The sequence below is a fragment of the Carcharodon carcharias genome, chromosome 5 (assembly GCF_017639515.1).
Source record: "Carcharodon carcharias isolate sCarCar2 chromosome 5, sCarCar2.pri, whole genome shotgun sequence".
NCBI lineage: Eukaryota > Metazoa > Chordata > Chondrichthyes > Lamniformes > Lamnidae > Carcharodon > Carcharodon carcharias.
This window is the reverse complement of record NC_054471.1, coordinates 108,120,381-108,144,229: the sequence shown is the minus strand read 5'-3', so window position 1 is coordinate 108,144,229 and position 23,849 is coordinate 108,120,381. Positions and strand designations below refer to the sequence as shown.

Below are 23,849 nucleotides of genomic sequence, written 5' to 3'. Positions count from 1 at the left end.
TGCCAGATGGTGCATGCAGTTTCATTCCTTTGACTTTTCTGGAATGATTTGGTACAACTGAGTGACTTGCTAAGCCATATCAGAGAGCAGTTAAGAGTCAACCACATTGTGTGGATCTGGCATTACATGTAGGCCCTAAAGGGCATTAGTAAACTAGATGGGTAGTCACTATTACTGAGACTAGCTTTTAATTCCAATTAAAAAATAATAATAATTTAAATTCCATTAGCTGCTTTGTTGGGATTTGAACTAGCATATTAGCATAGGTCTCTGCATTATTCATCCATTAACATTATCACTATGCCACCATCTCCACTGTTATTGTTCCCTTCCAATGCGTGTAAGACAGACAGACAGCCTAGTTGCTGCCACTTATGGTAAGATGGTGCAGCCTGAAGCTGGGCCATCTAACACAGAATTGCTCAAGGGGTCCTCCATGGCCATCGGCAGTCTTCCACCAACCATATTACAGCCATCAGGTAGCACTGCTTGGCAGCAGGCAAAGGCAAGCTGAAAGCACGCACTAAGGGAATGCACAAGGATGATTAGTTGACTTTGTAATCAATATGCATGGTTTAACTTATAAATTTGGTTTGGAATGTTTATTTTATAGTGCATTCTGTGATGGTCTGTAACAGAGGGAAGGGAAGGTGTAGGACTTTTGTTGAATGAGGAACTAGGGTTGCTTTTACTGATATCAAACTTAGATGAGTCAATCATGGACAGCCTGGCCAGAAAGGGGGTATATTGCTTGCCTCCCAGCTTCCTTCTCCTCCTCAGCTGATTGCTATATAGCTGGTGACAAGGGATAACTGCTCATGTCTGCAGCAAATCACCATGAACCTTGACATCCACTCTGTCAAGTACTGCAAGTTCCTCCAGAGCAGTCCAGTCAGCAAAAACATTGTTTAAGCATCCTAATGGTTCCATCACATTTTGTGAGGCAACATGGTATATATGCTGCTCACATGTGCATGTTGAGCATCAGTCATGAGTCATGTTGTCAAAAGATAGCCCTTGTTGTCCAGTAACCAACCTCTGGTTTGTCATGGTGGCTCAAAGGCAGATGGCATAGCAGATCGCCATAGAATGAAGGCCATTATTACTGTTATAATATTGGGAATTGACCTGTATAACACGCTGCATATGGTCACACATCAGCTGGATATTGAGTGAGTAGAATCCCTTTCTGTTGTGGTACATTTCAGAGTTGACAGCAAAGCTATGTGTATGCAATCAATGGCACATTGCGCCATAGAGAAGTCTGCAATCCTCCTGAAGCTACGTGCTTGCTGTGCCTGCTTCTCCCTGGCACGAGAATGAAATGTGTTCAGACTCTTGGATCACAGAGCCTTGTTGGCTTCCTGATGCAACAGTGGATGGCAAGCTGGGAAATGTTACAAAAAGGAAAAAAACATTGCCCACTCCAGCCTAGAAGAAGCCCGGCGCATAGAAGTTCATGACCACAGTCACCTTCACAGCAAATTGGCCAGCTCTGCTCTGAGGAGGCAGTTGTGCCTGCAGCAGTTGGAAGATTTTAGTAAGATCATCCTTGGTAAAGTGGAGAAGTCTGATATAAAAGCAAAATACTGTGGATGCTGGAAATCTGAAACAAAAACAAACAATGCTGGAAAAACTCAGCAGGTCTGACAGCATCTGTGGAGAGAAAGACAAAGTTAACGTTTCGAGTTCGTGTGACTCTTCTTCAGCTCTAATGGACTCAAAATGTTAACTCTGTCCTTCTCTCCACAGATGCTGTCAGACCTGCTGAGTTTTTAAAGCATTTCTTGTTTTTGTTGGAGAAGTCTGATACCTTGTCCATCACTGACATAGGACAATTGGTCCCTGAGCACCCTGGGCAGATATGACCTCCAGCTGAGTGCTCTTCACCCCTCTACTCCTTATTCTTCCAGCAGCCTGTCTTGTTTTGTGTCACCTCTAATCATTCCCTTGGACATTCCAAGGGGAAAGAATACTACTGCACCCATATCTAGGAGCACGTGTCTTGTGCAGAATCCTTGAAGTCAGAACAATGTCTTTTGGCATGTACCACACCACTCCCATAAACTTTAACAACTTTAATAAACACTAGGGACCACCAAACAATTCTACAATTGCAACCAAAGGCAGCAGAAAACAATCAGATTCTAATCTGAAAGTACGAGTTTGAGAGAGGGTGTTGGTTAGAGTGTTGAGCTCCAAAATTGCAAATTAATGACGGACAAAACAATCAGCTACTCTGCATATTTCCTGTGCACATGCTTGTTAATTATATAAATTAAGGTTAAGGATATACAGGCGGAGAGCGGAGGGCATTCATTAGATGATTACTTGAGCATATATGAAGAGACACTCCCTTTCGGGGCAGTTCTTTAGTTTAATTTTTTTTTTACTTACTCAAAAGTGTATAAAGAGATATAAAGAGACACTTAGGGGTGATTTAGTAGTTAATTAGTTTATTTGTTTAACTGATATGCTCAAAAGAGCATAAAGAGACACTAGCCCCGGGAATGTTATTTTAATTTAATTTGGTAAGTTTCTGTTAAAGTATTAGATTTTTGTTACAGTGCCCCTTTAAGGGGCTGTTAATTAATTTGCTTAATTGGTATACTCAAAAGATCATAAAGGGACACTTACTGACACTGGGGTAAGGTGTAGAGTTAGGAGCTATACATTTGTAATGTCTCACTTTGTGAATAAGTGTAAAACTGAGTAAAGGTTTACCTTTGGTCTCCACCTTCACTAACTGGCTGTCAGAAGTTTAACAGTGCTAACGCCCTCATCAAAATGGCACCTGGTATGCTCATACCAGTATGGTGCATGCTCAATTTTGGAAGCCAATCTGTACTCATAGCATTGAAAAGCCGGGGCTGACAAGAGGGTGATGGGGATGTGCTAAGGAACAGAATTTCACAGCCAACATACTTTGAGACAAATGGAATAATACTCTGGTCTCCAACCTGTCAATTACTGAATCATCCTATTAGACTAGTTCTTTTAACATGTCCACAAATTGGACAACATGAGGTTTTTAATAATTTCTTAATATATTATCAAAAGTGATATTTTTAGCGATTTTCCTCTGGGGCTTCCATACTTTGCTATCAGGGCTTACCGAGAAAGATTAAAATATATTGAGTTCAGACATAGCAAAGCAATGAAATAAATTAGCAGTGTTCATGCCTTCAGGGCTGCCTGTTGAATTATATAAAATGCCAGTACCAGAAGTAGCTCTCATCTTAACTGGAGTAATTCAGCAAACCTTTGCTTCAGGTTCTGTCTGGAACACATGGCAGGAATATTGATCTTATTAAAGGACAATAAGAACTCCCTTAACTGCCAATCCTACAGGATTAACTAAACCATTTAGCAGACATCAGAAACAGCAGCTGAAAAACTGTGACTGTACTAACAGAGACCCTCAACAATTGAATGCTGCTCAGCAAATACTGGATTGACCAAAAGTGTTAATTATTACACTATACTCACAAGATCTCAACATCAGAAATGTGGTCCAGATGCTGAGATAGCCTATCTAGGGTAATGTTGGAGCCTCCAGTGGTTACTCTCCTCTTATAGGCTGAAAAAACCAATCCTGCAGCTCAGAAACTAAAATAGAAAAAGCTAGGCACCTTAGCAGGTCTGTCGGAGAAACTCATGTCAGGTGTAAACCCCTCCTCAGGGCTGGAAGGTATTACAAATGATCAGAATCGAAGAAGAAAGTGCTTGCACTTATATAGCAGCTTTCATGACCTTGGAACATGCTAAACTGCTTTATAGCCAACAAGATACTTTTAAAATGTAGTCACTGTTACAATGTAGAAAAAGCAGCAGCCAAAGTTTACACAACAAGCTTCCACAAACAGCAATGAGATAAATGACCAGATAATTTGCTTTCAGTGTTGGTTGAGGGTTAAATGTTAACCAGGATACTGGAAAGAACTCCCTTGCTCTTGTTTACTAGTGCCATGGAATCCATTATGTAAACCTGAGAGGGTGGAAGTTGTTTTGATTGCACTTTTGAAGTTCAGTCACTGTTGTAATGCAGGAAATGTGGCAGTTGATTTGACAACAGCAAGATCCCACAAACAACAGTGTGATAATCTATTTTAGTGATGTTAGTTGAGGGATAGATGTTGACCAGGACAAAACAAAGAGGAACAGGACAAAGGAAAGGAAAGGATGGTGAAAACTGCAATGGGAATGACACAGAATAAAATGGTACAATAGGATCAGGAAATGGTTAAAGAGAGGTGTCACAAGAATACAAGAAACAGGAGCAGTATTATCCATTTGGCCCTTCATACCCATCCCACCACTCAATACGACCATGGCTGATCATCTATCTCAATTCCACTTCCTATGCTGTCTCCATATCCCTTAATTCACTTTGTATTTAAAAATCTATCGATCTCTGTCTTGAATATGTTCAAAATCTGAGCGATGTCCACAGCCCTCTGAGGCATGGAATTCCAAAGATCCACAACCCTAAGTGATGAAATTTCTCTTTATCTCAGTTCTAAATGACTGACTCCTTATTTTGATACTGTGATACCTAGTTCTAGGCTCTCCAACCAGGGTAAACATCCTTCCAGAATCCACCTGATCAATTCCTTTAAGAATTTTCTATGTTTCAATGAGATCATTCTTCTAAATTCCAGGGAATTTAGGCCTAGTCTACTCAACATCACCTCATATGATGATCCCCTCATCCTAAGAATCAGTCTAGCAAACGTTTGCTGTACTCCTTCCAAGGGTAGTATATCCTTCTTTAGATAAGGACACCAAACTGTCTCACTAAGCCCCTATTTAATTGGAGTAAGACTTCTTCGCTCTTATACTGTAATCTCTTTGTGCTATGAGCTAACATAAAATTTTCTTTCCTAATTGTTTGCTGTGCTTGCATATTAAGTTTGTGTGATTCATGTTCAGAACATCCAGGTCTCTCTAAATGCCAACGTTTCAGGCTTTCACCATTGATGCACATAAACAAAAAAGGCAAAAGGAATAAATCAAAGGAATAAAAGACAATATGGGAATGTGACAAGAGCTGTAACAGGTAAATGGAATTGGAAGCATAAAAACCCAGCAAAACAGAACAGGCTCCCATGGGTCAGGAGGAAGCAGAAAGAAGGTTGACATCTAGGATGCAGACAGTCCCATCAACCCTAACAGGGGATCCTACCTCCAGCACCAACCCACCAACCTCACCAAGGCTAATGAAATACTGGCTTTATACCTGGAGGGTTAGAATAAGAGTATTTTAAAAATTCTTTCACAAGGTGTGGACATTGCTGGCTAGGCCTATCCCTAATTGCCCTCGAGAAGGTGATGGTGAGCTCTTTTCTTGAACTGTTGCAGTCCATGTGGGTGTAGATACACCCACAGTGCTGTTAGGGAGGGAGTTCCAGGATTTTGACCCAACAACAGTGAAGGAACAGCGATATATTTCCAGGTCAGGATGGTGAGTGGCTTGGAGGGGAACTTCGAGGTAATTATGTTCCCATGTGTCTGCTGCACTTGTCTTTCTAGATGGTAGCAGTTGTGGGTTTGGAAGATGCTGTCTAAGGAGCCGTGACAAGTTCCTGTAGTGCGTCTTGTAGATGGTACACACTGCTGCCACTGTGCATTGGTGCTAGAAGGAGTGTATGTTTGTGGATGGGGTGCCAATCAAGCAGGCTGCTTTGTCCTGGATGGTGTTGAGCTTCTTGAGTGGTGTTGGAGATGCATTCATCCAGGCAAGTGGAGAGTGATCCATCACACTCCTGATCTGTGCCTTATAGATGGGGTGGGATAGGCTTTGGGGAGTCAGGAGGTAAGTTACTCGCCATAGGACTCCTAACCTCTGATCTGCTCTTGTAGCCACAGTATTTATATAGTTAGTCAGTTCAGTTTCTGGTCAATGGTAGCCCCGGGATGTTGATAGTGGGGGATTCAGCGATGGCAATGCCATTGGATGTCAAGGGGTGATGGTTAGATTCTGTCTTGTTGGAGATGGTCATTGCCTGGCACTTGTGCGGTGCGAATGTTACTTACCACTTGTCAGCCCAAGCCTGTGTTTTGTCCAGGTCATGCTGCATTTGGACATGGACTGCTTCAGTATCTGAGGAATCACAAATGATGCTGAACATTGTGCAATCATCAGCGAACATCCCCAATTCTGACCTTATGATGGAAGGAAGGTCATTGATGAAACAGCTGAAGATGGTTGGGCCTAGGACACTACTCTGAGGAAAGTCTGCAGTGATGTCCTGGAACTGAGATGACTGACCTTTGACAACTACAACCATCTTCCTTTGTACTTGCTATGACCCCCAACCAGTGGCGAATTTTCACCGATTCCCATTGACTCCAGCTCTGCTAGGGCTCCCAGTCAAATGCTGCCTTGGTGTCAAGGACAGTCGCTCTCACCTCTCCTCTGGAGTTCAGATCTTTTGTCCATGTTTGAACCAAGGCTGTAATGAAGTCAGGAGATAGGTAACCCTGGCAGAATCCGAATTGAGCATCAGTGAGCAGAAGTTATGCTACAGTTATACAAAACCAAGTTAGGCCACACCTGGAGTAGTGTGAACATTTCTGGACACCACACTTTTGGAAATACATATTGGCCTCAGAGGGACTGCAGCATAGATTTACTAGAATGATACCTGGACTCAAAAGTTAAATTGTGAGGTGAGATTGCACAAATTAGGGTTGTATTCCCTGTAATTTAGAAAATTAAGGGTTGATTTGATCAAAGTTTTCAAGATATTAATGGGAACTGTAGGATTGACAGAGAAAAACTGCACCTGTGGATGAGAATCTAGGATGAAAGAAAACAGCCAAACAATAGATCCAGGCCTTTCAAAAGTGAAGTTCAAACATGAAGAAAACACTACTACACGCAAAGGGTGGTAGAAATGTGAAATTCTCTTCTGCAAGTAGCACTTGGTGCCAAATCAATTCTTAATTTTAAATCTAAGATTGATAAACTTTGTTAACCAAATGTATTAAGGGATATGGACAAAGCTGTGCATAAGGAGTTGGTCACAGGTTATCATTGGAATAAGTACAAGGGCTAAATAGTTTCCTCCTGTTTCTATGTTCCTGTGCATTTTTTACGTTATGTAGATTCTCTTCCCTAATTGCAATGTATCTGAATTTCTTCTCATTTCAGCTTTCCCCATCATTATTTGTACACAGAGGTATGTAGCAGTGAAAACCACTAAACACACCTGGACTGGCAGGTGTTCTGAGCTTGTGCACAGCAGGAAAGCCCTAAGCCCTAATGCAATTCAAATTGGCTGCTGTGTTTCCCCACGTTGCAGCACACTTCAGAAAATACTTCATTGATTATAAAGCACATGGAGAGAGGAAGCAAAGGTAGATTACTTAGGGAAAAAAAAACAAGAGCCATAAGTTTTCCCTGCATTAATTTGCTTCACAACAGTTTGATGTGATCAATGTTGCTAACAAATCTGTTATTATAGTTGTTCCTTTTGGTTGTTACTGAGCTCCCATCAGTTTATCTAATTTTGTGGTTCTTTTCATTCTCCCTCCGTTTTCTATGTATCCCCACCTGCCTTCAGCTTGGAGGAGAGGTTGAGCCAAATGAAGAGTTGTCCACTAAATCTGTTCATACTCTGTGTGGATTGTCTGTCCAAGCTGTGATCTAGCTATCAGCTGCAGAATGAACAAAATTCTCCCAACCAAGAGTGAGCAGACAGTCCAGAGACTCAAACTTACAACCCTCCTGCCCCAAATCCAAACACCACGCAGGACAAAGTAACCTGCTTGATTGGCATCATACCCATCACCTTAAACATTCACTCCCTCCTCCATCACTGCACCATGGCTGCAAGGTACACTGCAGCAAATCGCCAAAACTTCTTTGACAGCATCTTTCAAACCCGTGGCTTCTTCCACCTAGAAGGACAAGGGAAGCAGATGCATGGGAACACCACCATCCACAAGTTCCTCTCCAAATCACATACCATCCTCACTTGGAAATATATTGCTGTTCCTTCATTGATGCTGAGTCAAAAATCATAGAACTCCCTACTTAACATCACTCTGGATGTACCTACACCACACAGACCATAGTAGTTCACTACAACCTTCTCAAGGAAAATTAGGGAGAGGCAATTGTCCAGGTCAAGGATGTCCACATCCCAAGAATGAATAAAAATAATCTCTGGGCACTGAATTCTACTGGGACCCCCTAGAATGGAGGTGAAGAATTGCTGCATTACCTTTGTCATTTGGCTCCCATGGCTGACTGATGGTCCAAGTGCAATGTTGACACTGCTTGTTGACTGGGTGTCAGTTGTGTGCCCTCCCTCTGCTGCTGACAGCCCGGATATCACAAGTCCGCTGGATAAACTTCTTTTCCCAAACAAGAGGCTGAGGGTGGAGCTCGTGGAGGAGGTGATGCTGCACCTGTTCTGTGTGCCCGAGTGGCCCTGGCTACTGAGCTGGCTTGCAGTGGAGAGTCGAGGTACTTGGGATAACATAGAAGCAACTGAATTATTGAACGACAGCTGACTGTTGGATAACCTTTGAACCAGGCCCTGGACAGATGTTGATGCCTGTGAAGATGGCTGCTGTGTTTCCAGCATAGATCCTGACTGACTTGTAGCAGGTGGTTGCTGAGCCTCTAATCGAGATGAACAAGCCTGCACTGAACAGCTTCTTTGCTCCCTTCGTCCTGCAATGCAAAAGGAACAGATTGAATTGTAACTCAATCATTGCAATTTCACTGATACAATTAAAACCTTTGGACAAAGTTAAACTAAATCCATTGCCTCTTCTTGTATACTTTACACAGGTTAGATTTAGATATTGCCTGTTGACTGATTGTAATTGTATAGGGGTTGTCTATTCAAATGAAGAAAATTTGGCAAATATATTATTTCAATTTCCTCCCAAACCAGTAACCAGCACCAACTAAGGACAAGGGTAGCAAGTGTAAGTCACGCACCATCCTGGCTTGGAAATATACTGAAATAAATTTTTCCTTATTGTCATTGAGTCAAGATGCTGGAACTCTCTATCCAATAGCACTGTGAGAACATCTTCTCCACACACAGAGCAGTGATTCAAGAAGAACGCCTGCCATCACCTTCTCGAGGGGAAATCGGGATAGACAATAAATGCCAGTCTTGCCAGTGACATCAACGTCCCAAGAAAGATAAATTTTAAAAAGGAGAGCATGAACCTCCCTGAATAATTCACTGGAGCTATGTGAAAGCAATAGCTCATCCATGCATATTTATAACCCTGCATAGGACAGACATGAAAAAATCCAAACATAATACATTCTCAACATCTAGGGTGGGGATTACATTGTACATTAGGGTCCTGAATTCAGTCCTAATTTGCAAAACCACTCTCAGATATGGTTGGAGATGTGATCTTTTCAAAACCTACAGGACAGCCTTTAGTAGATCTGAAATGTTTTGAAATTAAGTGGAGAAGGTGATCACATTTGTGGAAATGTAGAAACTTCCTACAACAAGCAAATGCAAAATATCCCAAAACTGTTTTGTAACTGAGTCATGTACTCAAATAAAAGAAGATTTTATTCTTCTTCTACAATTTGTTACCTAGATAAACCTAAAATAAAGAAAATCTTACATCTGTCAATTTTATCCAGTATAAATTTACATAGGTAATCTGGATTACAAATGAAGACATTGGAATTTATCATGGATATATGGAAGTAAGGGCAAAAGACATGAAATATTAGGATCTTTTTCATTACAGCACTGTAGATTATGAGGCAATGTGATGTCAATATTTCAAATTATGAAGAGATGGGAGAGACTGTTTCTCGTAGATTAGGGACTTGAATAAGGAACTATAGATAAAAGATTAAATGTAAGGGATGTAGACTAGAGAACAAGAGAAACATCTTTAACACAGAGTTGTGAGGCTGTGGAATTCACTTCAGGACTTAGTGGTTGAGGCAGAAACTATGTTCACATTCAAGATTAGATTGGATAGATAGGTGGATAAAGAAGAAGGGGATGAAGGCATATGGGAACAATGCAAACAAATGTGATTAGGACTGTTTGCTTAGTGTGGTGCCCAGAATATTCCAGGTGGAGTCTAACTGTACAGTTAGTCTCAGGGGGATTTATATTATGTTTAAGCCTGTCTATCAATCACTGGCTCATTAAATGGAATACTTTGTTGGTTCTTTACCCAAATACACACTTGGCTAATCCAGCTGGCCATTGTAACGGTTTCCAAACACTGTGATGAAGAATTGCATTTAGTTGTATGGATTGTTTTTTGAAAATTTTATTCAGTTGAGGTTGCTACGTACTCTCAGTGTACAGCACTTGGCTGTAGATATTGCAATCGGACTCCCTATGTGACATTTCCTGAGAATGCTATCGTACTTCCTTAAAATCTCTTGCTACATTGGATGATTGGATTGCTTTCCTGCAGTTGGACTTGTTAAACTTTAAACTACAACTATCTATTAAATGGGCACTGTCACCTGTATAGTCATCAGCTAATGTTTTTGTAATGTAATTAGTAGTAGAATGATGACGCTGCTGTCAAAAACATCATTGGGACACCTGACACAATGTTCCTTCATGCCCAACACAGTGTCAAATCCCCTTTCATTTTAAAGATGGCAAATTAGGGTATAAGAAATAGCAGCAGGAGTAGGCCATAACAGCTCCGCTATTCAATAAGATCATGGCTGAACTGTGACATCAACTCCAGTATTCCTATATCCTTTGATTGCCGAAGTGCCCAAAATCAATTGATCTCAGTCTGGGATACATTCACAGACTAAGAATCCATAGCCCTAAGTAGAGAATTCCAAAGATTCACAACCCTCTGCATGAAGAAATTCCTCCTCTTCTCAGTGCTAAATGGTTGATCCCTTATGCTAAAACCTTTCTGGCAACTCAACACTTACTGAGGTTGAGATGTGCTCCTGACAACAGATGAGGGTCTTGCTAGATTCCAGATGGGAACAACGTTTCATCTAAAGATTTGGCAAAAGCTGGCAAGAAAATCCTGATGGGATACAGTCATTCGAGGCTAGAGTTTGAACCCATGACCTCCCCCACCATTGGAACTTGGGGATTTACTGCCAGAAATCATGGGTCACCCATTCCAAATTCATTTTAGTATTAGTCATTTCAAACAAACAAAGGATCAGATCAACAAGGACATACTACTGCAGTGAAATGTTTACAGGTCGAAATAAATGGTTGTAGTTATGGTACAGGCACCCTTGTCTTCAAGATTAGGAAGTAGGTAAAGGTGGAAGGGTAGCACAGCTTATCAAGAATGGCATTTGTGCAAAATCTAGAGATGATCTTGGTTCAGGAGATCAGGATTTAGAATCAGTTTGGGCAGAGATGAAGAATAACAGGGGAAAGAATCACTCGTGGGAGTGGTCTACAGGCCCCCTAACAGTAACCACAATGTAAGACAAAGTATACAAGAAGAAATATTGGGTGCTTGTGATAAAGGGACGGCAATAATCATGGGTGACCTAATCTACATTTAAACTGGAAAAATCAGATTGGCAGAAGTAGCCTGGATGAGGAGTTCATAGGATGCTTTCGAGATAGTTTCTTAGAGCAGCATGTTCTGGAACTAACTAGAGAGCAGGTTATATTAGACTTCGTATTGTAAAATGTGACAGAGTTAATTAATGACCTCTTAAGGTAAAGGCACCCCTAGGTAGCTGTGACCATAACATGATTGCATTTTACATCCAGTATGAAAGAGAGAAGAGTGGGTCTAAGACTAGTATTTTAAACTTAAATAAGGGCAACTATGTGGGCATGAAAGCTGAGCTAGCTGAAGTGAACTTGGATACTAGGCTAGGGGATAGATCAATAGAGAAGCTGTGGCAGATATTTAAAGGGAATTTTCAGAATACTCAGAATAAGTATATTCCTATTAAAGGGAGGACCCAACATCCATGGTCAACTAAAAAAGTTAGGGAAAGCATCAAACTTAAGTAAAAAGCATATAACTGCACAAAGAGGATTGGCAGGTCAGATGATTGGTCAGAATATAAAGAATGGCAGAGAATGGCTAAAAGGTTAATCAGGATAAAGAAATTAGAGTATGAGAGGAAGCTAGCTAGAAATATAAAAATGGATAGCAAGAGCTTCTACAGGTATTTAAACAGGAATAGAGTAGGTGAAGTGAGTGTTGATCCTCTAGAGAGTGAGGATGGGGAGTTAATAGTAGATAATAAGGAAATTGCAGATGAAATGAACAAATGTTTTGCTTCTATCTTCACTATAAAGGATACAAAAACGTTCCAGTAATGGCTGTAAATCAGGAGGTGGAACAGAGAGAGGAACTTTGTGAAAATTACAAACACTAGGGAAGTGGTACTGAGCAAACTGAAGGAGCTATGGGCTGACAAGTCTCTGGGTCCAGATGCACTTCATCCCAGAGTCTTAAAAGAGGTGGCTAATGAGGTAATAGATGGGTTGGTGTTAATTTTCCAGAATTCCCAAGATTCTGGAAAGGTTCCATCAGACTGCAAAGTAGCAAATATAATCCCTCTATTCAAAAAGGGAGGGAGGCAGAAAACAGGAAACCAAAGGACAATTAACTTGACGTCTGTCATGGGGAAGATGTTAGAGTTGATCACTAAAGAGGATATAGCTGGGCACTTAGAAAAACACAAGGTAATTGGGAAGAGTCAGCATGGTTTTGTGAAAGGGAAATCATGTTTAACCAATTTATTAGAGTTCTTTGAAGGCATGACATGCACTGTGAATAAAGGGGAGCCTATAGATGTACTGTAACTGGATTTCCAGAAGACATTTGATAACATACCACATCAAAGTTTGTTGCGGAAAATAAAAGCTCATGGTGAAGGGGTAACATATTAGACTGGATAGAGGTTTGGCTGGCTGGCAGAAAACAGAGAGTATTTATATATGGGCCATTGTCTGATTGGCAGGATGTGACTAGTGGGGACCCACAGGATTCTGTGCTAGGGCCTCAGCACTTTACAATTTACACCAATGACTTAGATGAAGGGAGCGAAGGCATGGTTGCTAAATTTGCGGACAACACAAGGATAGGTAGGAAAGTAGGTTGTGAAGAAAACAAAGAGTTTGCAGACTGATATAGAGAAGTTGAATGACTGGGCAAAAATCTGGCACCATCTCCACTTAATTTCAAAACATTTCAGATCTACTAAAGGCTGTCCTGTAGGTTTTGAAAAGATCACATCTCCAACCATATCTGAGAGTGGTTTTGCAAATTAGGATTGAATTCAGGACCCTAATGTACAATGTAATCCCCACCCTAGAACAATGTGGGAAAATGTAAAGTTTTCCTTTGACAGGAAGAATAAAAAGCAGAGTTATACTTAAACAGAGAATGGCTGCAGAATTCCGAGGTGCAGAGGGATCTAGGTGTTTGTGCATGAGTCACCAAAAGTTAGTAAGCAGGTACAGCATGTAATTAAGAAGCCTAATGGAATGCTATACGTATTATGAGAGGAATTGAACATAAAAGTAAGGATGTTATGCTTCAATTACACAGGGCATTGGTGAGACCGCATCTTAAATACTGTGTGCAGTTTTGGTCTCCTTATTTAAGGAAGGATGTAAAAGCGTTGGAGGCGGTTCAGAGGAGGTTTACTAGATTGATGCCTGGAATGAGCGGGTTGCCTTATGAAGTAAGGTTGGACAGGCTGGGCTTGTTTCCACTGGAGTTTAGAAGAGTGAGGGGTGACTTGATTGAAGTATTTAAGATTCTAAATGGTCTTGACAAGGTCTATTACACACAGGATTGATTGATTGAAGTATATAAGATTCTAAATGGTCTTGACAAGGTCTATTACACACAGGGCATTGGTGAGACCGCATCTTAAATACTGTGTGCAGTTTTGGTCTCCTTATTTAAGGAAGGATGTAAAAGCGTTGGAGGCGGTTCAGAGGAGGTTTACTAGATTGATGCCTGGAATGAGCGGGTTGCCTTATGAAGTAAGGTTGGACAGGCTGGGCTTGTTTCCACTGGAGTTTAGAAGAGTGAGGGGTGACTTGATTGAAGTATTTAAGATTCTAAATGGTCTTGACAAGGTCTATTACACACAGGATTGATTGATTGAAGTATATAAGATTCTAAATGGTCTTGACAAGGTCTATTACACACAGGGCATTGGTGAGACCGCATCTTAAATACTGTGTGCAGTTTTGGTCTCCTTATTTAAGGAAGGATGTAAAAGCGTTGGAGGCGGTTCAGAGGAGGTTTACTAGATTGATGCCTGGAATGAGCGGGTTGCCTTATGAAGTAAGGTTGGACAGGCTGGGCTTGTTTCCACTGGAGTTTAAAAGAGTGAGGGGTGACTTGATTGAAGTATATAAGATTCTAAACGGTCTTGACAAGGTGGATGTGGAAAGAATATTTCCTCTTGTGGGTGAATCCAGGAATAGGAGGCACTGTTTTAAAATGAGAGTTCACCTTTATAGGACAGAGATGAGGAGAATTTTTTTCTTGTGCAACTCTGGAACTCTCTGCCTCAGAAGGCAGTGGAAGCGGAATCATTGAATATTTTTAAGGCAGAGGTAGATATATTCTTGTTAGGTAAGGGAATCAAAGGTTATTGGTGTAGATGGAAATGTAGAACTCGAAATACAAACAGGTCAGCCATGATCTTATTGAATGGCAGAGCAGGCTCCAGGGGCCGAATAGCCTACTTCTGCTCTTATTTCATATGTTTTATCATTCAGTTCTGCGTTTTTAATGCAATTGAGTAGGACAGAGGCCTGAGCCTGATCTGCACGCTGATTGGCCTACAATCAACTGCTAAACTGTTCAGAGCCTTTTCCATAGGTGCACTGGGAACCATCTGAAGCAGTACTCAATAGTGAAATGAGGCCCTTGCACTCATTTCCATTTTTACGGCATCTATAAGCAAAAGAGTCTACAACAACTTGCAATTATAGAGTGTCCTTATCATAGTAAAAAAAGCCGATGGTGCTTCATTGCATTGTAAACCAGACACAATTTGATACCAAATTATATAAGGACAGATGACCAAAAGCTTGGTCAAAGAGGTTGGTTTTAAGCAGCATCTTAACACATTTAAGATGTAGAAAGAGTGAGGTAGAAAGGAGCCGAGGTTTCGGAAGAAAATTCCAGAGCATAGAGCCAAGGCAGCTGAAGGCACAGCCACCACATAGGAGAAGTACATGAGTGACTGGATTCTAGAAAGTACACTTTGATGCTACTCTCACACTGGGACTAATGTGCACTGACATTTAAAAAGGTACAGGCTACATATAGTTTCCCCTCTGCTAATTTATTAATGGTACATTGGACTAGTAGATAAGTGGTATGAGCAACTTTCAGCAGCACCTGCACTGCCAGATGTCCTGCAAAAGTCCACAACCCCGGTTTGCTTTAGGCAAGGTTTGTTGGTCCTTGCAAGTAGAAGAAAACAAGTAAACTACACATTAGTCAATGCACTTCCCAGCTTTCTGTGCTCAAACTATTGTTCCCATCAAAAGTAGAACATTAAACAATTGGGTCTGGGTGGTTTAGCATTTCAAATTATGAAGTGTAGCTGATTTATCTGTCTCATTCGATCAGCTGTCTAGCCATGTACATCAATCAATAACCTTCTCAAAACCTCATAACATATGCAGTGCTTTACTCTCCTGCTACAGATTCCATCACATGCAGAGAGACTAATACACACAGACAGCAGGTCCCAAAAGACTGTCAATCTTTAAAACGGTTCTCCAGAAATATTCTGGCTCAAAAATATTTCTGAGAAATTGTTGTTTTTAAAATATTAATTCCCCAATTTGCCGTGTCCTCTCCTTTAAAATTATTTCAATGTCATTCCTCTTCAAACTTTACAATCCCCACTTACACCTCCCCAGAATCCTTCCTTTTTACCCCCTCTCCCCCAGAATCTGACCCTCTTTGCCTCTCTCCCCAGCATCCCTCCTCCTTTACCCCTCTCCCCACAATCTCTCCTCTTAACATCTTTCCCCAGAATCCCTCTCCCTTACCCAATCTTCCACAAGATCCCTTTCCCTTACTCCCTCTCTCCAGCTTTCCAACATTTCAGTCGCTTGTTGTTTCACTTGCTCTCTAACTTCCTTCCACTTGTTTGTCTCCCTCCAATGGTTGCTTATTCCACACTCTGAACTACTGGCATTATGGTATATCTTTGCAATCTGTGATGCAGATAGAGTCATTATAGCACGGAAGGAGGCTATTCAGCCCATTGAGTCCATGCCAGCTCTCTGTAGAGCAATCCAGTCAGTCCCATTTCCCTGCTCTTTTCCCATAGCCCTGGAAGTTTATTTCCCTCAAGTCCTCAACCAATTTCCTTTCCAATTTCCATTGATAGCCACTTGCACCACCTTCAAAGGCAGTGAGTTCCAGGTCATTACCATTCGCTGTGTAAAAAATTTCCTCCACACAGCCCTCCTGCATCTTTTGCCTAAAACCAGAAATCTATGTCCCCTACTCCTTTGTAACATCGGCTAATGGGAGCAGCCTTTCTTTGACTACCTTACCTAAATCTATCAAAATGTTGTATACCTCTATCAAACCTTCGCTTAATATCCTTTGCTCCAAGGAGAAGAACCCCAGTTTTTTTAATCTGCTCATAGCTAAAATTCCTTATCTCTTGAACCATTCTGGTAAATCTCCTCTGCACCCTCTCAAGGATCCTCACATCCTTCCTAAAATGTGGCAACCGGAATAGTTGCATTGAAAACTAGTAAGTGGCAAAACTCAAATTGAGATCTAACATGTTGGCTAACAGCAACAACTTGCATATATGTAACATTTTTAATGTACTAAAATGTTCCAAAGCTCTTCACAGGAAATCAAACAAAAATACGATACTAAGTCACATAAGGATATATCAAGACAGATGACCAAATGTTTGGTCAAAGAGATAGATTTTAAGCAGCATCTTAAAAGAGGAGATGGAGGTTGGAGAAGTGGACAGACTGAGGGAGGGGGAACAACAGAAGCAGTAATTATATCCAGCAAAATCCTGGTGTTGTCACTTGGCTTATGACATACCTCTAGCTTGTTGAGCAGTTAGCGAGGCTACTGTGTGTGGCCTCCAGGCCCTTGTTTGCTTGGAGCTGATGCTTTGAGTTCTGGTCCTGGTGTGGTTATTGCTGCTGGATGAGGAAGCTCCTCCACAATCTGAATCGTCAATGTTGCCTCCGGTGCAGCCCTTGCGCAATCTAAAGATGTGAAGGCACCAACATCATACGTCAAACCTGGACATCTGGCTATATCTGAGCAATTCTGGCCTCTCTATAATTAACACAGCTCATAGTGAAAGGCACTGCTTGGTGTTAAATACACTGATCATAAAACTTTGAAATTCATACTCATCAGAAGTGTAATATTGTATGCGATAAATAAGATGAACAGGTAATGAGGGGAACAGAATAAATGACAAATAAACTGAACATTTAAATATGAGTAAAATCAGAGGTTATTTTAATGGCCAACATATGGTGCTATCGATTGTGGACAAGCAAAACATTCAATGTATCCAGCTTCTATTATGAGCTTAGGAGATTCAAGGACATTAGGGTTGAAATAAATACTTGCGTGACATGTTTTCTGTGGTGCGGCTTATGAAGTTTAGTAATCAGACAGAATAGCAATTATGGAATCATACAACACAGGAGGCCACGTGACCCATTGTGCCTGTGTCAGCGCTTTGAAAAATGCTATCCAATTAGTCCTGCTCCCTGACTCTTTCCCCATAGCCCTGTAAATGTTTTAACTTCAAGTATTTATTCAATTCTCCTTTCAACGTCACTACTGAATCTGAATCCAAAACTCTCTCAGGCAGTGCATTCCAGATCACAACAACTAGCTGTGTAAAAAATTGTTTCCTCATGTCACCTCTGGTTCCATTGCTAGTCATCTTAAAAGTGTCCTCTGTTACTGACCCTTCTGACACTGGGAATAGTTTCATTTTATTTACTTTATTAAACCATTCATGATTTCGAATATCACTATCAAATCTCCTCTAAATGTTCTCTGCTGTAAGGGGAACAACTCCAACTTCTCCAGTCTCTCCACATAACCAAAGTCCCTCATCCCTGGTACCACTCTAGTAATCTCTTCTGCATCCATTCCAAGACCTTGACATCCTTCAAGTATAATGCCCAGAATTGGACTCAATACTCCAGCTGAAGCCTGACCAGTGTGTTTTTTGCAATTTTTAGCACCACATCTTTGCTTCTGTACTCTATCCCTCTGTTAATCAAGCTAAGGATCCAATAATGCTTTTCTAACAACTTTTCAACTCATCCTGCCACCTTCAAAGATTTGTGTATATACACTTCCAGGTGTCTCTGTTCCTGTACCTCCTTTAAAGTTGTTCCACTTAGTTCATATTGCCTCTCCTCATTCTTCCTACCAAAATGTATTTCACACTTCTCTGATATAATAAGCATAGAAACATAGAAATTAGGAGCAGAAGTAGGTCATTTAGCTCTTCGAGCCTGCTCTGCCATTCATTATGATCACGGCTGATCATTCAACTCAATAGCCTGCTCCCGCTTTCTCCTCATATCCTTTGATCCCTTTCATCCCAAGCGCTATATCTAACTCCTTCTTGAAAACATACAATGTTTTGGCCTCAACTAAATTTCTGTGGTAGCGAATTCCACAGGCTCACCACTCTCTGGGTGAAGAAATTTCTCCTCATCTCAGTCCTAAATGGTCTACCCCATATCCTCAGACTGTGGCCCCTAGTTCTGGACTCTCCCACCATTGGGAACATCCTTCCTGCATCTACCCTGTCTAGTTCTGTTAGAATTTTATAGGTTTCTATGAGAAACCCCTCATTCTTCTGAACTCCAGTGAATATAATCCTAACGGACTCAGTTTCTCCTCATATGTCAGTCCTGCCATCCCAGGAATCAGTCTGGTAAATCTTCGCTGCACTCCCTCTAAAGTAAGAACATCATTCCTCAGATAAGGAGACCAAAACTGCATACAATATCCCAGGTGTGGTCTCACCAAGGCCCTATATAATTGCAGCAAGACATCCCTGCTCCTGTACTCCAATCCTCTGGCTATGAAAGCCAACATACCATTTGCCTTCTTTACCACCTGCTGCACCTGCATGCTTACCTTCAGCGACTGGTGTACGAGGACACCCAGGTCTCGTTGCACATTTCCTTCTCTCAATTTATAGACATTCAGATAATAATCTGCCTTCTTGTTTTTGCTACCACAGTGGATAACCTCACATATATCCATATTATACTGCATCTGCCATGCATTTGCCCACTCACTCAGCTTGGCCAAATCACACTGAAACATCTCTGCATCTTCCTCACAGCTCACCCTCCCACCCAGCTTTGTGTCATCTGCAAATTTGGAGATATTACATTTAGTTCCCTCATCTAAATCATTAATATACATTGTGAATAGCTGGGGTACCAGCACCGATCCCTGCGGTACCCCACTAGTCACTGCCTGCCATTCGGAAAAAGACCGGTTTATTCCTACTCTTTGTTTCCTGTCTGCCAAACAGTTTTCTAGCCATCTCAATACACTACCCCCAATCCCATGCGCTTTAATTTTACACGCTAATCTCTTATGTGGGACGTTGTCGAAAGCCTTCTGAAAGTCCAAATAAACCACACCCACCGGCTTCCCCACATCAACCCTACTAGTTACATCCTCGAAAAATTCCAGTAGGTTTGTCAAGCATGATTGCCCTTTCATAAATCCACGCTGACTCTGTCCGATTCGGCCACGTTTTCCAAGTGCTCAGCTATTAAATCTTTGATAATTTTCCCCACTACCGACATCAGGCTGACTGGTCTATAATTCCCTATTTTCTTTCTACCTCCCTTTTTAAATAGTGGGGTTACATTAGCTACCCTCCAATCTGTAGGAACTGTTCCAGAGTCTATAGAATCTCAGATGATGACCACCAACGCATCCACTATTTCTAGGGCCACTTCCTTAAGTACTCTGGGATGTAGATTATCAGGCCCTGGGGATTTATCGGCCTTCAATCCCATCAATTTCCCCAACACCATTTACCTACTAATACTGATTTCTTTCAGTTCCTCCCTCTCACTAAACCCTGTGTTCCCCAACATTTCTGGTATGTTATTTGTGTCTTCCTTTGTGAAGACAGAACCAAAGTATGTATTTAGTTGGTCATGCATTTCTTTGTTCCCCATTACAAATTCCCCTGTTTCTGACTGTAAGGGATCTACATTTGTCTTCACCAATCTTTTTCTCTTCACATACCTATAGAAACTTTTACAGTCAGTATTTTATGTTCCCCGCAAGCTTACTCTCGTGCTCTATTTTCCCCTTCTTAATCAATCTCTTGGTCCTCCTTTGCTGAATTCTAAAGTGCTCCCAGTCCTCAGGTTTGTTGTTTTTTCTGGCCAATTTGTATGCCTCTTCCTTGCATCTAATACTATCTCTAGTTTCCCTTGTAAGCCATTGTTTAGCCACCTTTCCTGTTTTTCTTTTGTGCCAGACAGGAAAAAGCAATTGTTGCAGTTCATCCATGCGCTCTTAGAATGTTTGCCATTGCCTATCCACTGTCATCCCTTTAAGTAACGTTTCCCAATCCATCATAGCCAACTCGCGCCCCATACCATTGTAGTTTCCTTTATTAAGATTCAGGATCCTAGTCTTAGAATCAACTACATCATTCTCCATCTTGATGAAGAATTCTATCATATTATGGTCGATCATCCCCAAGGGGCCTCGCCTGACTAGGTTGCCAATTATTCCTTTCTCATTACACAATACCCATTCTAGGATGGCCTGTTCTCTAGTTGGTTCCACAACGTATTGATCCAGAAAACCATCCGTATACACTCCCGGAATTCCTCCTCTACAGTATTGTTACTAATTTGATTTGACCAATCTATATGCAGATTAAAGACACCATAATTACAGATGTTGCTTTATTGCATGTGTCTCTAATTTCCTGTTTAATGCCATTCCCAACATCACCACTACCGTATGGGGGTCTATATACAACCCCCACTAACATTTTTTGTCCTTTAGTGTTTCTCAGCTCTACCCATACAGATTCCACATCGTTTGAGCTAATATCTTTCCTGTTGCATTAATTTCCTCTTTCACCAGCAATGCAACTCCACCGCCTTTTCCATTTTGCCTGTCCTTCCTAAATACTGAATACCCCTGGATGTTCAGTTCCCATCCCTGGTCACCCTGCAGCCATGTCTCCGTAATCCTGACTATATCATACATGTTTACATCCATTTGCGTGGTTAATTCATCCACTTTATTGTGAATGCTCCTCCCGTTAAGGCACATAGCCTTAAGGCTTGTCTTTTTAACATTACTTGCTCTATTCCCACTGTTTTTCACCGAGGCTCTGTTTGGTTCTTGCCCTTGATTTTTCTACCTATTACTTTTCTAATTCCCCTTTCTGTCTTTTGTTCTTGTCCTTCATTCCCCCTCCTCTGACTCATTGCATAGGTTCCCATCCCCCTGCCATTTTAGTTTAAACCCTCCCCAACCACTCTAGCAAATATTCCCCCTAGGACATCAGTCCCGGTCCTGCCCAGGTGTAACCCATCCAGTTTGTACTGGTCCCACCTCCCCCAGAACCGGTCTCAATGTCCCAGGAATCTGAAACCCTCCCCCTCACACCATCTGTTCAGCCACGTATTCATCTGATGTATCCTGCTATTTCTACTCTGACTAGCACGTGGCACTGGTAGTAATCCTGAGATCACTACCTTTGAGGTCCTACTTTTCAACTTACTTCCTAACTCCCTATATTCTGCTTTTAGGACCACAGCCCTTGTTTTACCTATGTCGTTTGTACTAGTGTGTACCATAACCACTGGCTGTTCACCCTCCCCCTTCAGAATGTCCTGTAGCCGCTCTGAGACATCCTTGACTCGACCAGGGAGGCAACATACCATCCTGGAGTCTCATTTGTGGCCATAGAAATGCCTATCTATTCCCCTTACAATTAAATCCCCTATAACTATTGCATTCCCACACTTTTTACGCCTCCCTAGTGCAGCACAGCCAATAGTGGTACAACAAATTTTACTGTGCTGCTTTCCCCTTGGAGGCCATTCCCCTCAAAAGTATCCAAAGCGGTATATCGGTTTTGTAGGGGAATAGCCACAGGAGATTCCTGCACTACCTGCCTAGTCCTCTTGCTGTGCCTGGTGGTCACCCATTCCCTTCATGCCTGTGGACTCTTAGCCTGAGGTGTGACCACCTCTCTATACATGCTATCCATGATACACTCCGCCTCACGGATGTTCCACAGTGTCCCCAGCCATCGCTCCAGCTCTGAAACCTGGGCTTCCAGGAGCTGCAGCTGGAGACACTTCCCACACACGTTGTCCCCGGGCACTGGAAATGTTCCCGGCTTCCCACATAGAGCTGGAGGAGCACACCACAGCTTTGAGCTCTTCTGCCATGACTTATCCATTTAAATTAAAATAAACCTTTTGGAAGATACTTAATGTCAAATAATATCAATTACTCTAGGGGTCTTCCTCACTGCTCCTCATTGTTACAGAATATAGCCCTGGATATAGAATATGGTACTGAAGCTTTGTGCTCCAGAATTAGCTGCACACTTAGCCAAGCCGTTCCAGTACAGCTACAACACTGGCATCTATCCAGCAATGTGTAAAAACTGCCCAGCTATATCCTGTACACAGAAAGGAGGACCAATCCAAACCAACCAATTACCACCCCTCAGTCTACATCAGTCCCCAATCAGCTCATCAGCAAAACGATGGAAGGGGTTGTCATCAGTGCCATCAAGCAGCACTTACTCAGCAATACCCTGCTCACTGATGCTCAATTTGGGTTCCACTAAGGCCTCTCAGGTCCTGACCTCATTACAGCCTTGGTCCAAACAGGGACAAAAGAGCTGAACTCCACAGGTGAGGAGAGAGTGACTGCCCTTGACACCAAGGCAGCATTTGACAGAGTGTGGCTTCAATGAACCCTAGAAAAACTGGAATCAATGGGAATCAGGGGGAAAATTCTCCACTGGTTGAGTCATACCTAGCACAAAGGAAAATGGCTGTGGGTTAATCATCTCAGTCCCAGGACATCATTGCAGGAATTCCTCAGGGTAGTGTCCTAGGCTCAACCAACTTAGTTGCTTCATCAATGACCTTCCTTCCATCATAAGGTCAGAAGTGGGGATGTCCACTGATGATTGCATAATGCTCAGCACCATTTGCAATTTTATAGATACTGAAGCCTTCTGTGTCCATTTGCAGAGAGACCTGGACAACATTCAGGCTTGGGCTGATAAGTGTAAAGTAACATTCGTGCCATGCAAGTGCCAAAAAATGACCATCTACAACAAGAGGGAAACCAACCATCTCCATTTGACATTCAATGGCATTACCATTGCTGAATGCCCCCAATCAACATCCTGGGGTCTTACCATTGACCAGAAACTGAAATGGACTAGTCACAAATACGGTGGTTACAATAGTGCAGGTCAGAGGCTGGAAAATCTGCAGCAAATAACTCACCTCCTGACTCCCCAAAGCCTGTCCATCATCTACAAGGCACAAGTCAGGAGTGTGATGGAATACTCTCCACTTGCCTGAATGAGTGCAAATCCAACAACACTCAAGAAACTCAACACCATCCAGGACAAAGCAGCCCGCTTGATTGGCACCACCAGTTTCTACCTTTGCTGTCTCAGACTTATCCTTGATATCTCTTGGCAGGACAAGGTCACCAACTTAGAGGTCCTGGAACATACTAATTCCATCAGCATACACTCATTGTTAAGCCAATGACATCTGTGCTGGCCCTGCCATGTGCATCGGGTGGATGATGGGTGACAAACAACG

General features: G+C 41.9%; 1 protein-coding gene across 1 annotated transcript in view; it reads right to left on the bottom strand.

Annotated features, from left to right (window-relative positions):
- The window catches only part of pcnx2 (pecanex 2), a 215,934-nt gene that overhangs the window by 17,601 nt on the left and 174,484 nt on the right, over positions 1–23,849 (bottom strand). The window contains exons 33-34 of the mRNA XM_041188107.1: positions 17,041–17,210; positions 8,232–8,686 (exon numbers count right to left, since the gene is read on the bottom strand). Of these exons, the coding sequence (XP_041044041.1) occupies positions 8,232–8,686; positions 17,041–17,210 (625 nt within the window). The remainder of the gene's footprint in view (positions 1–8,231; positions 8,687–17,040; positions 17,211–23,849) is intronic.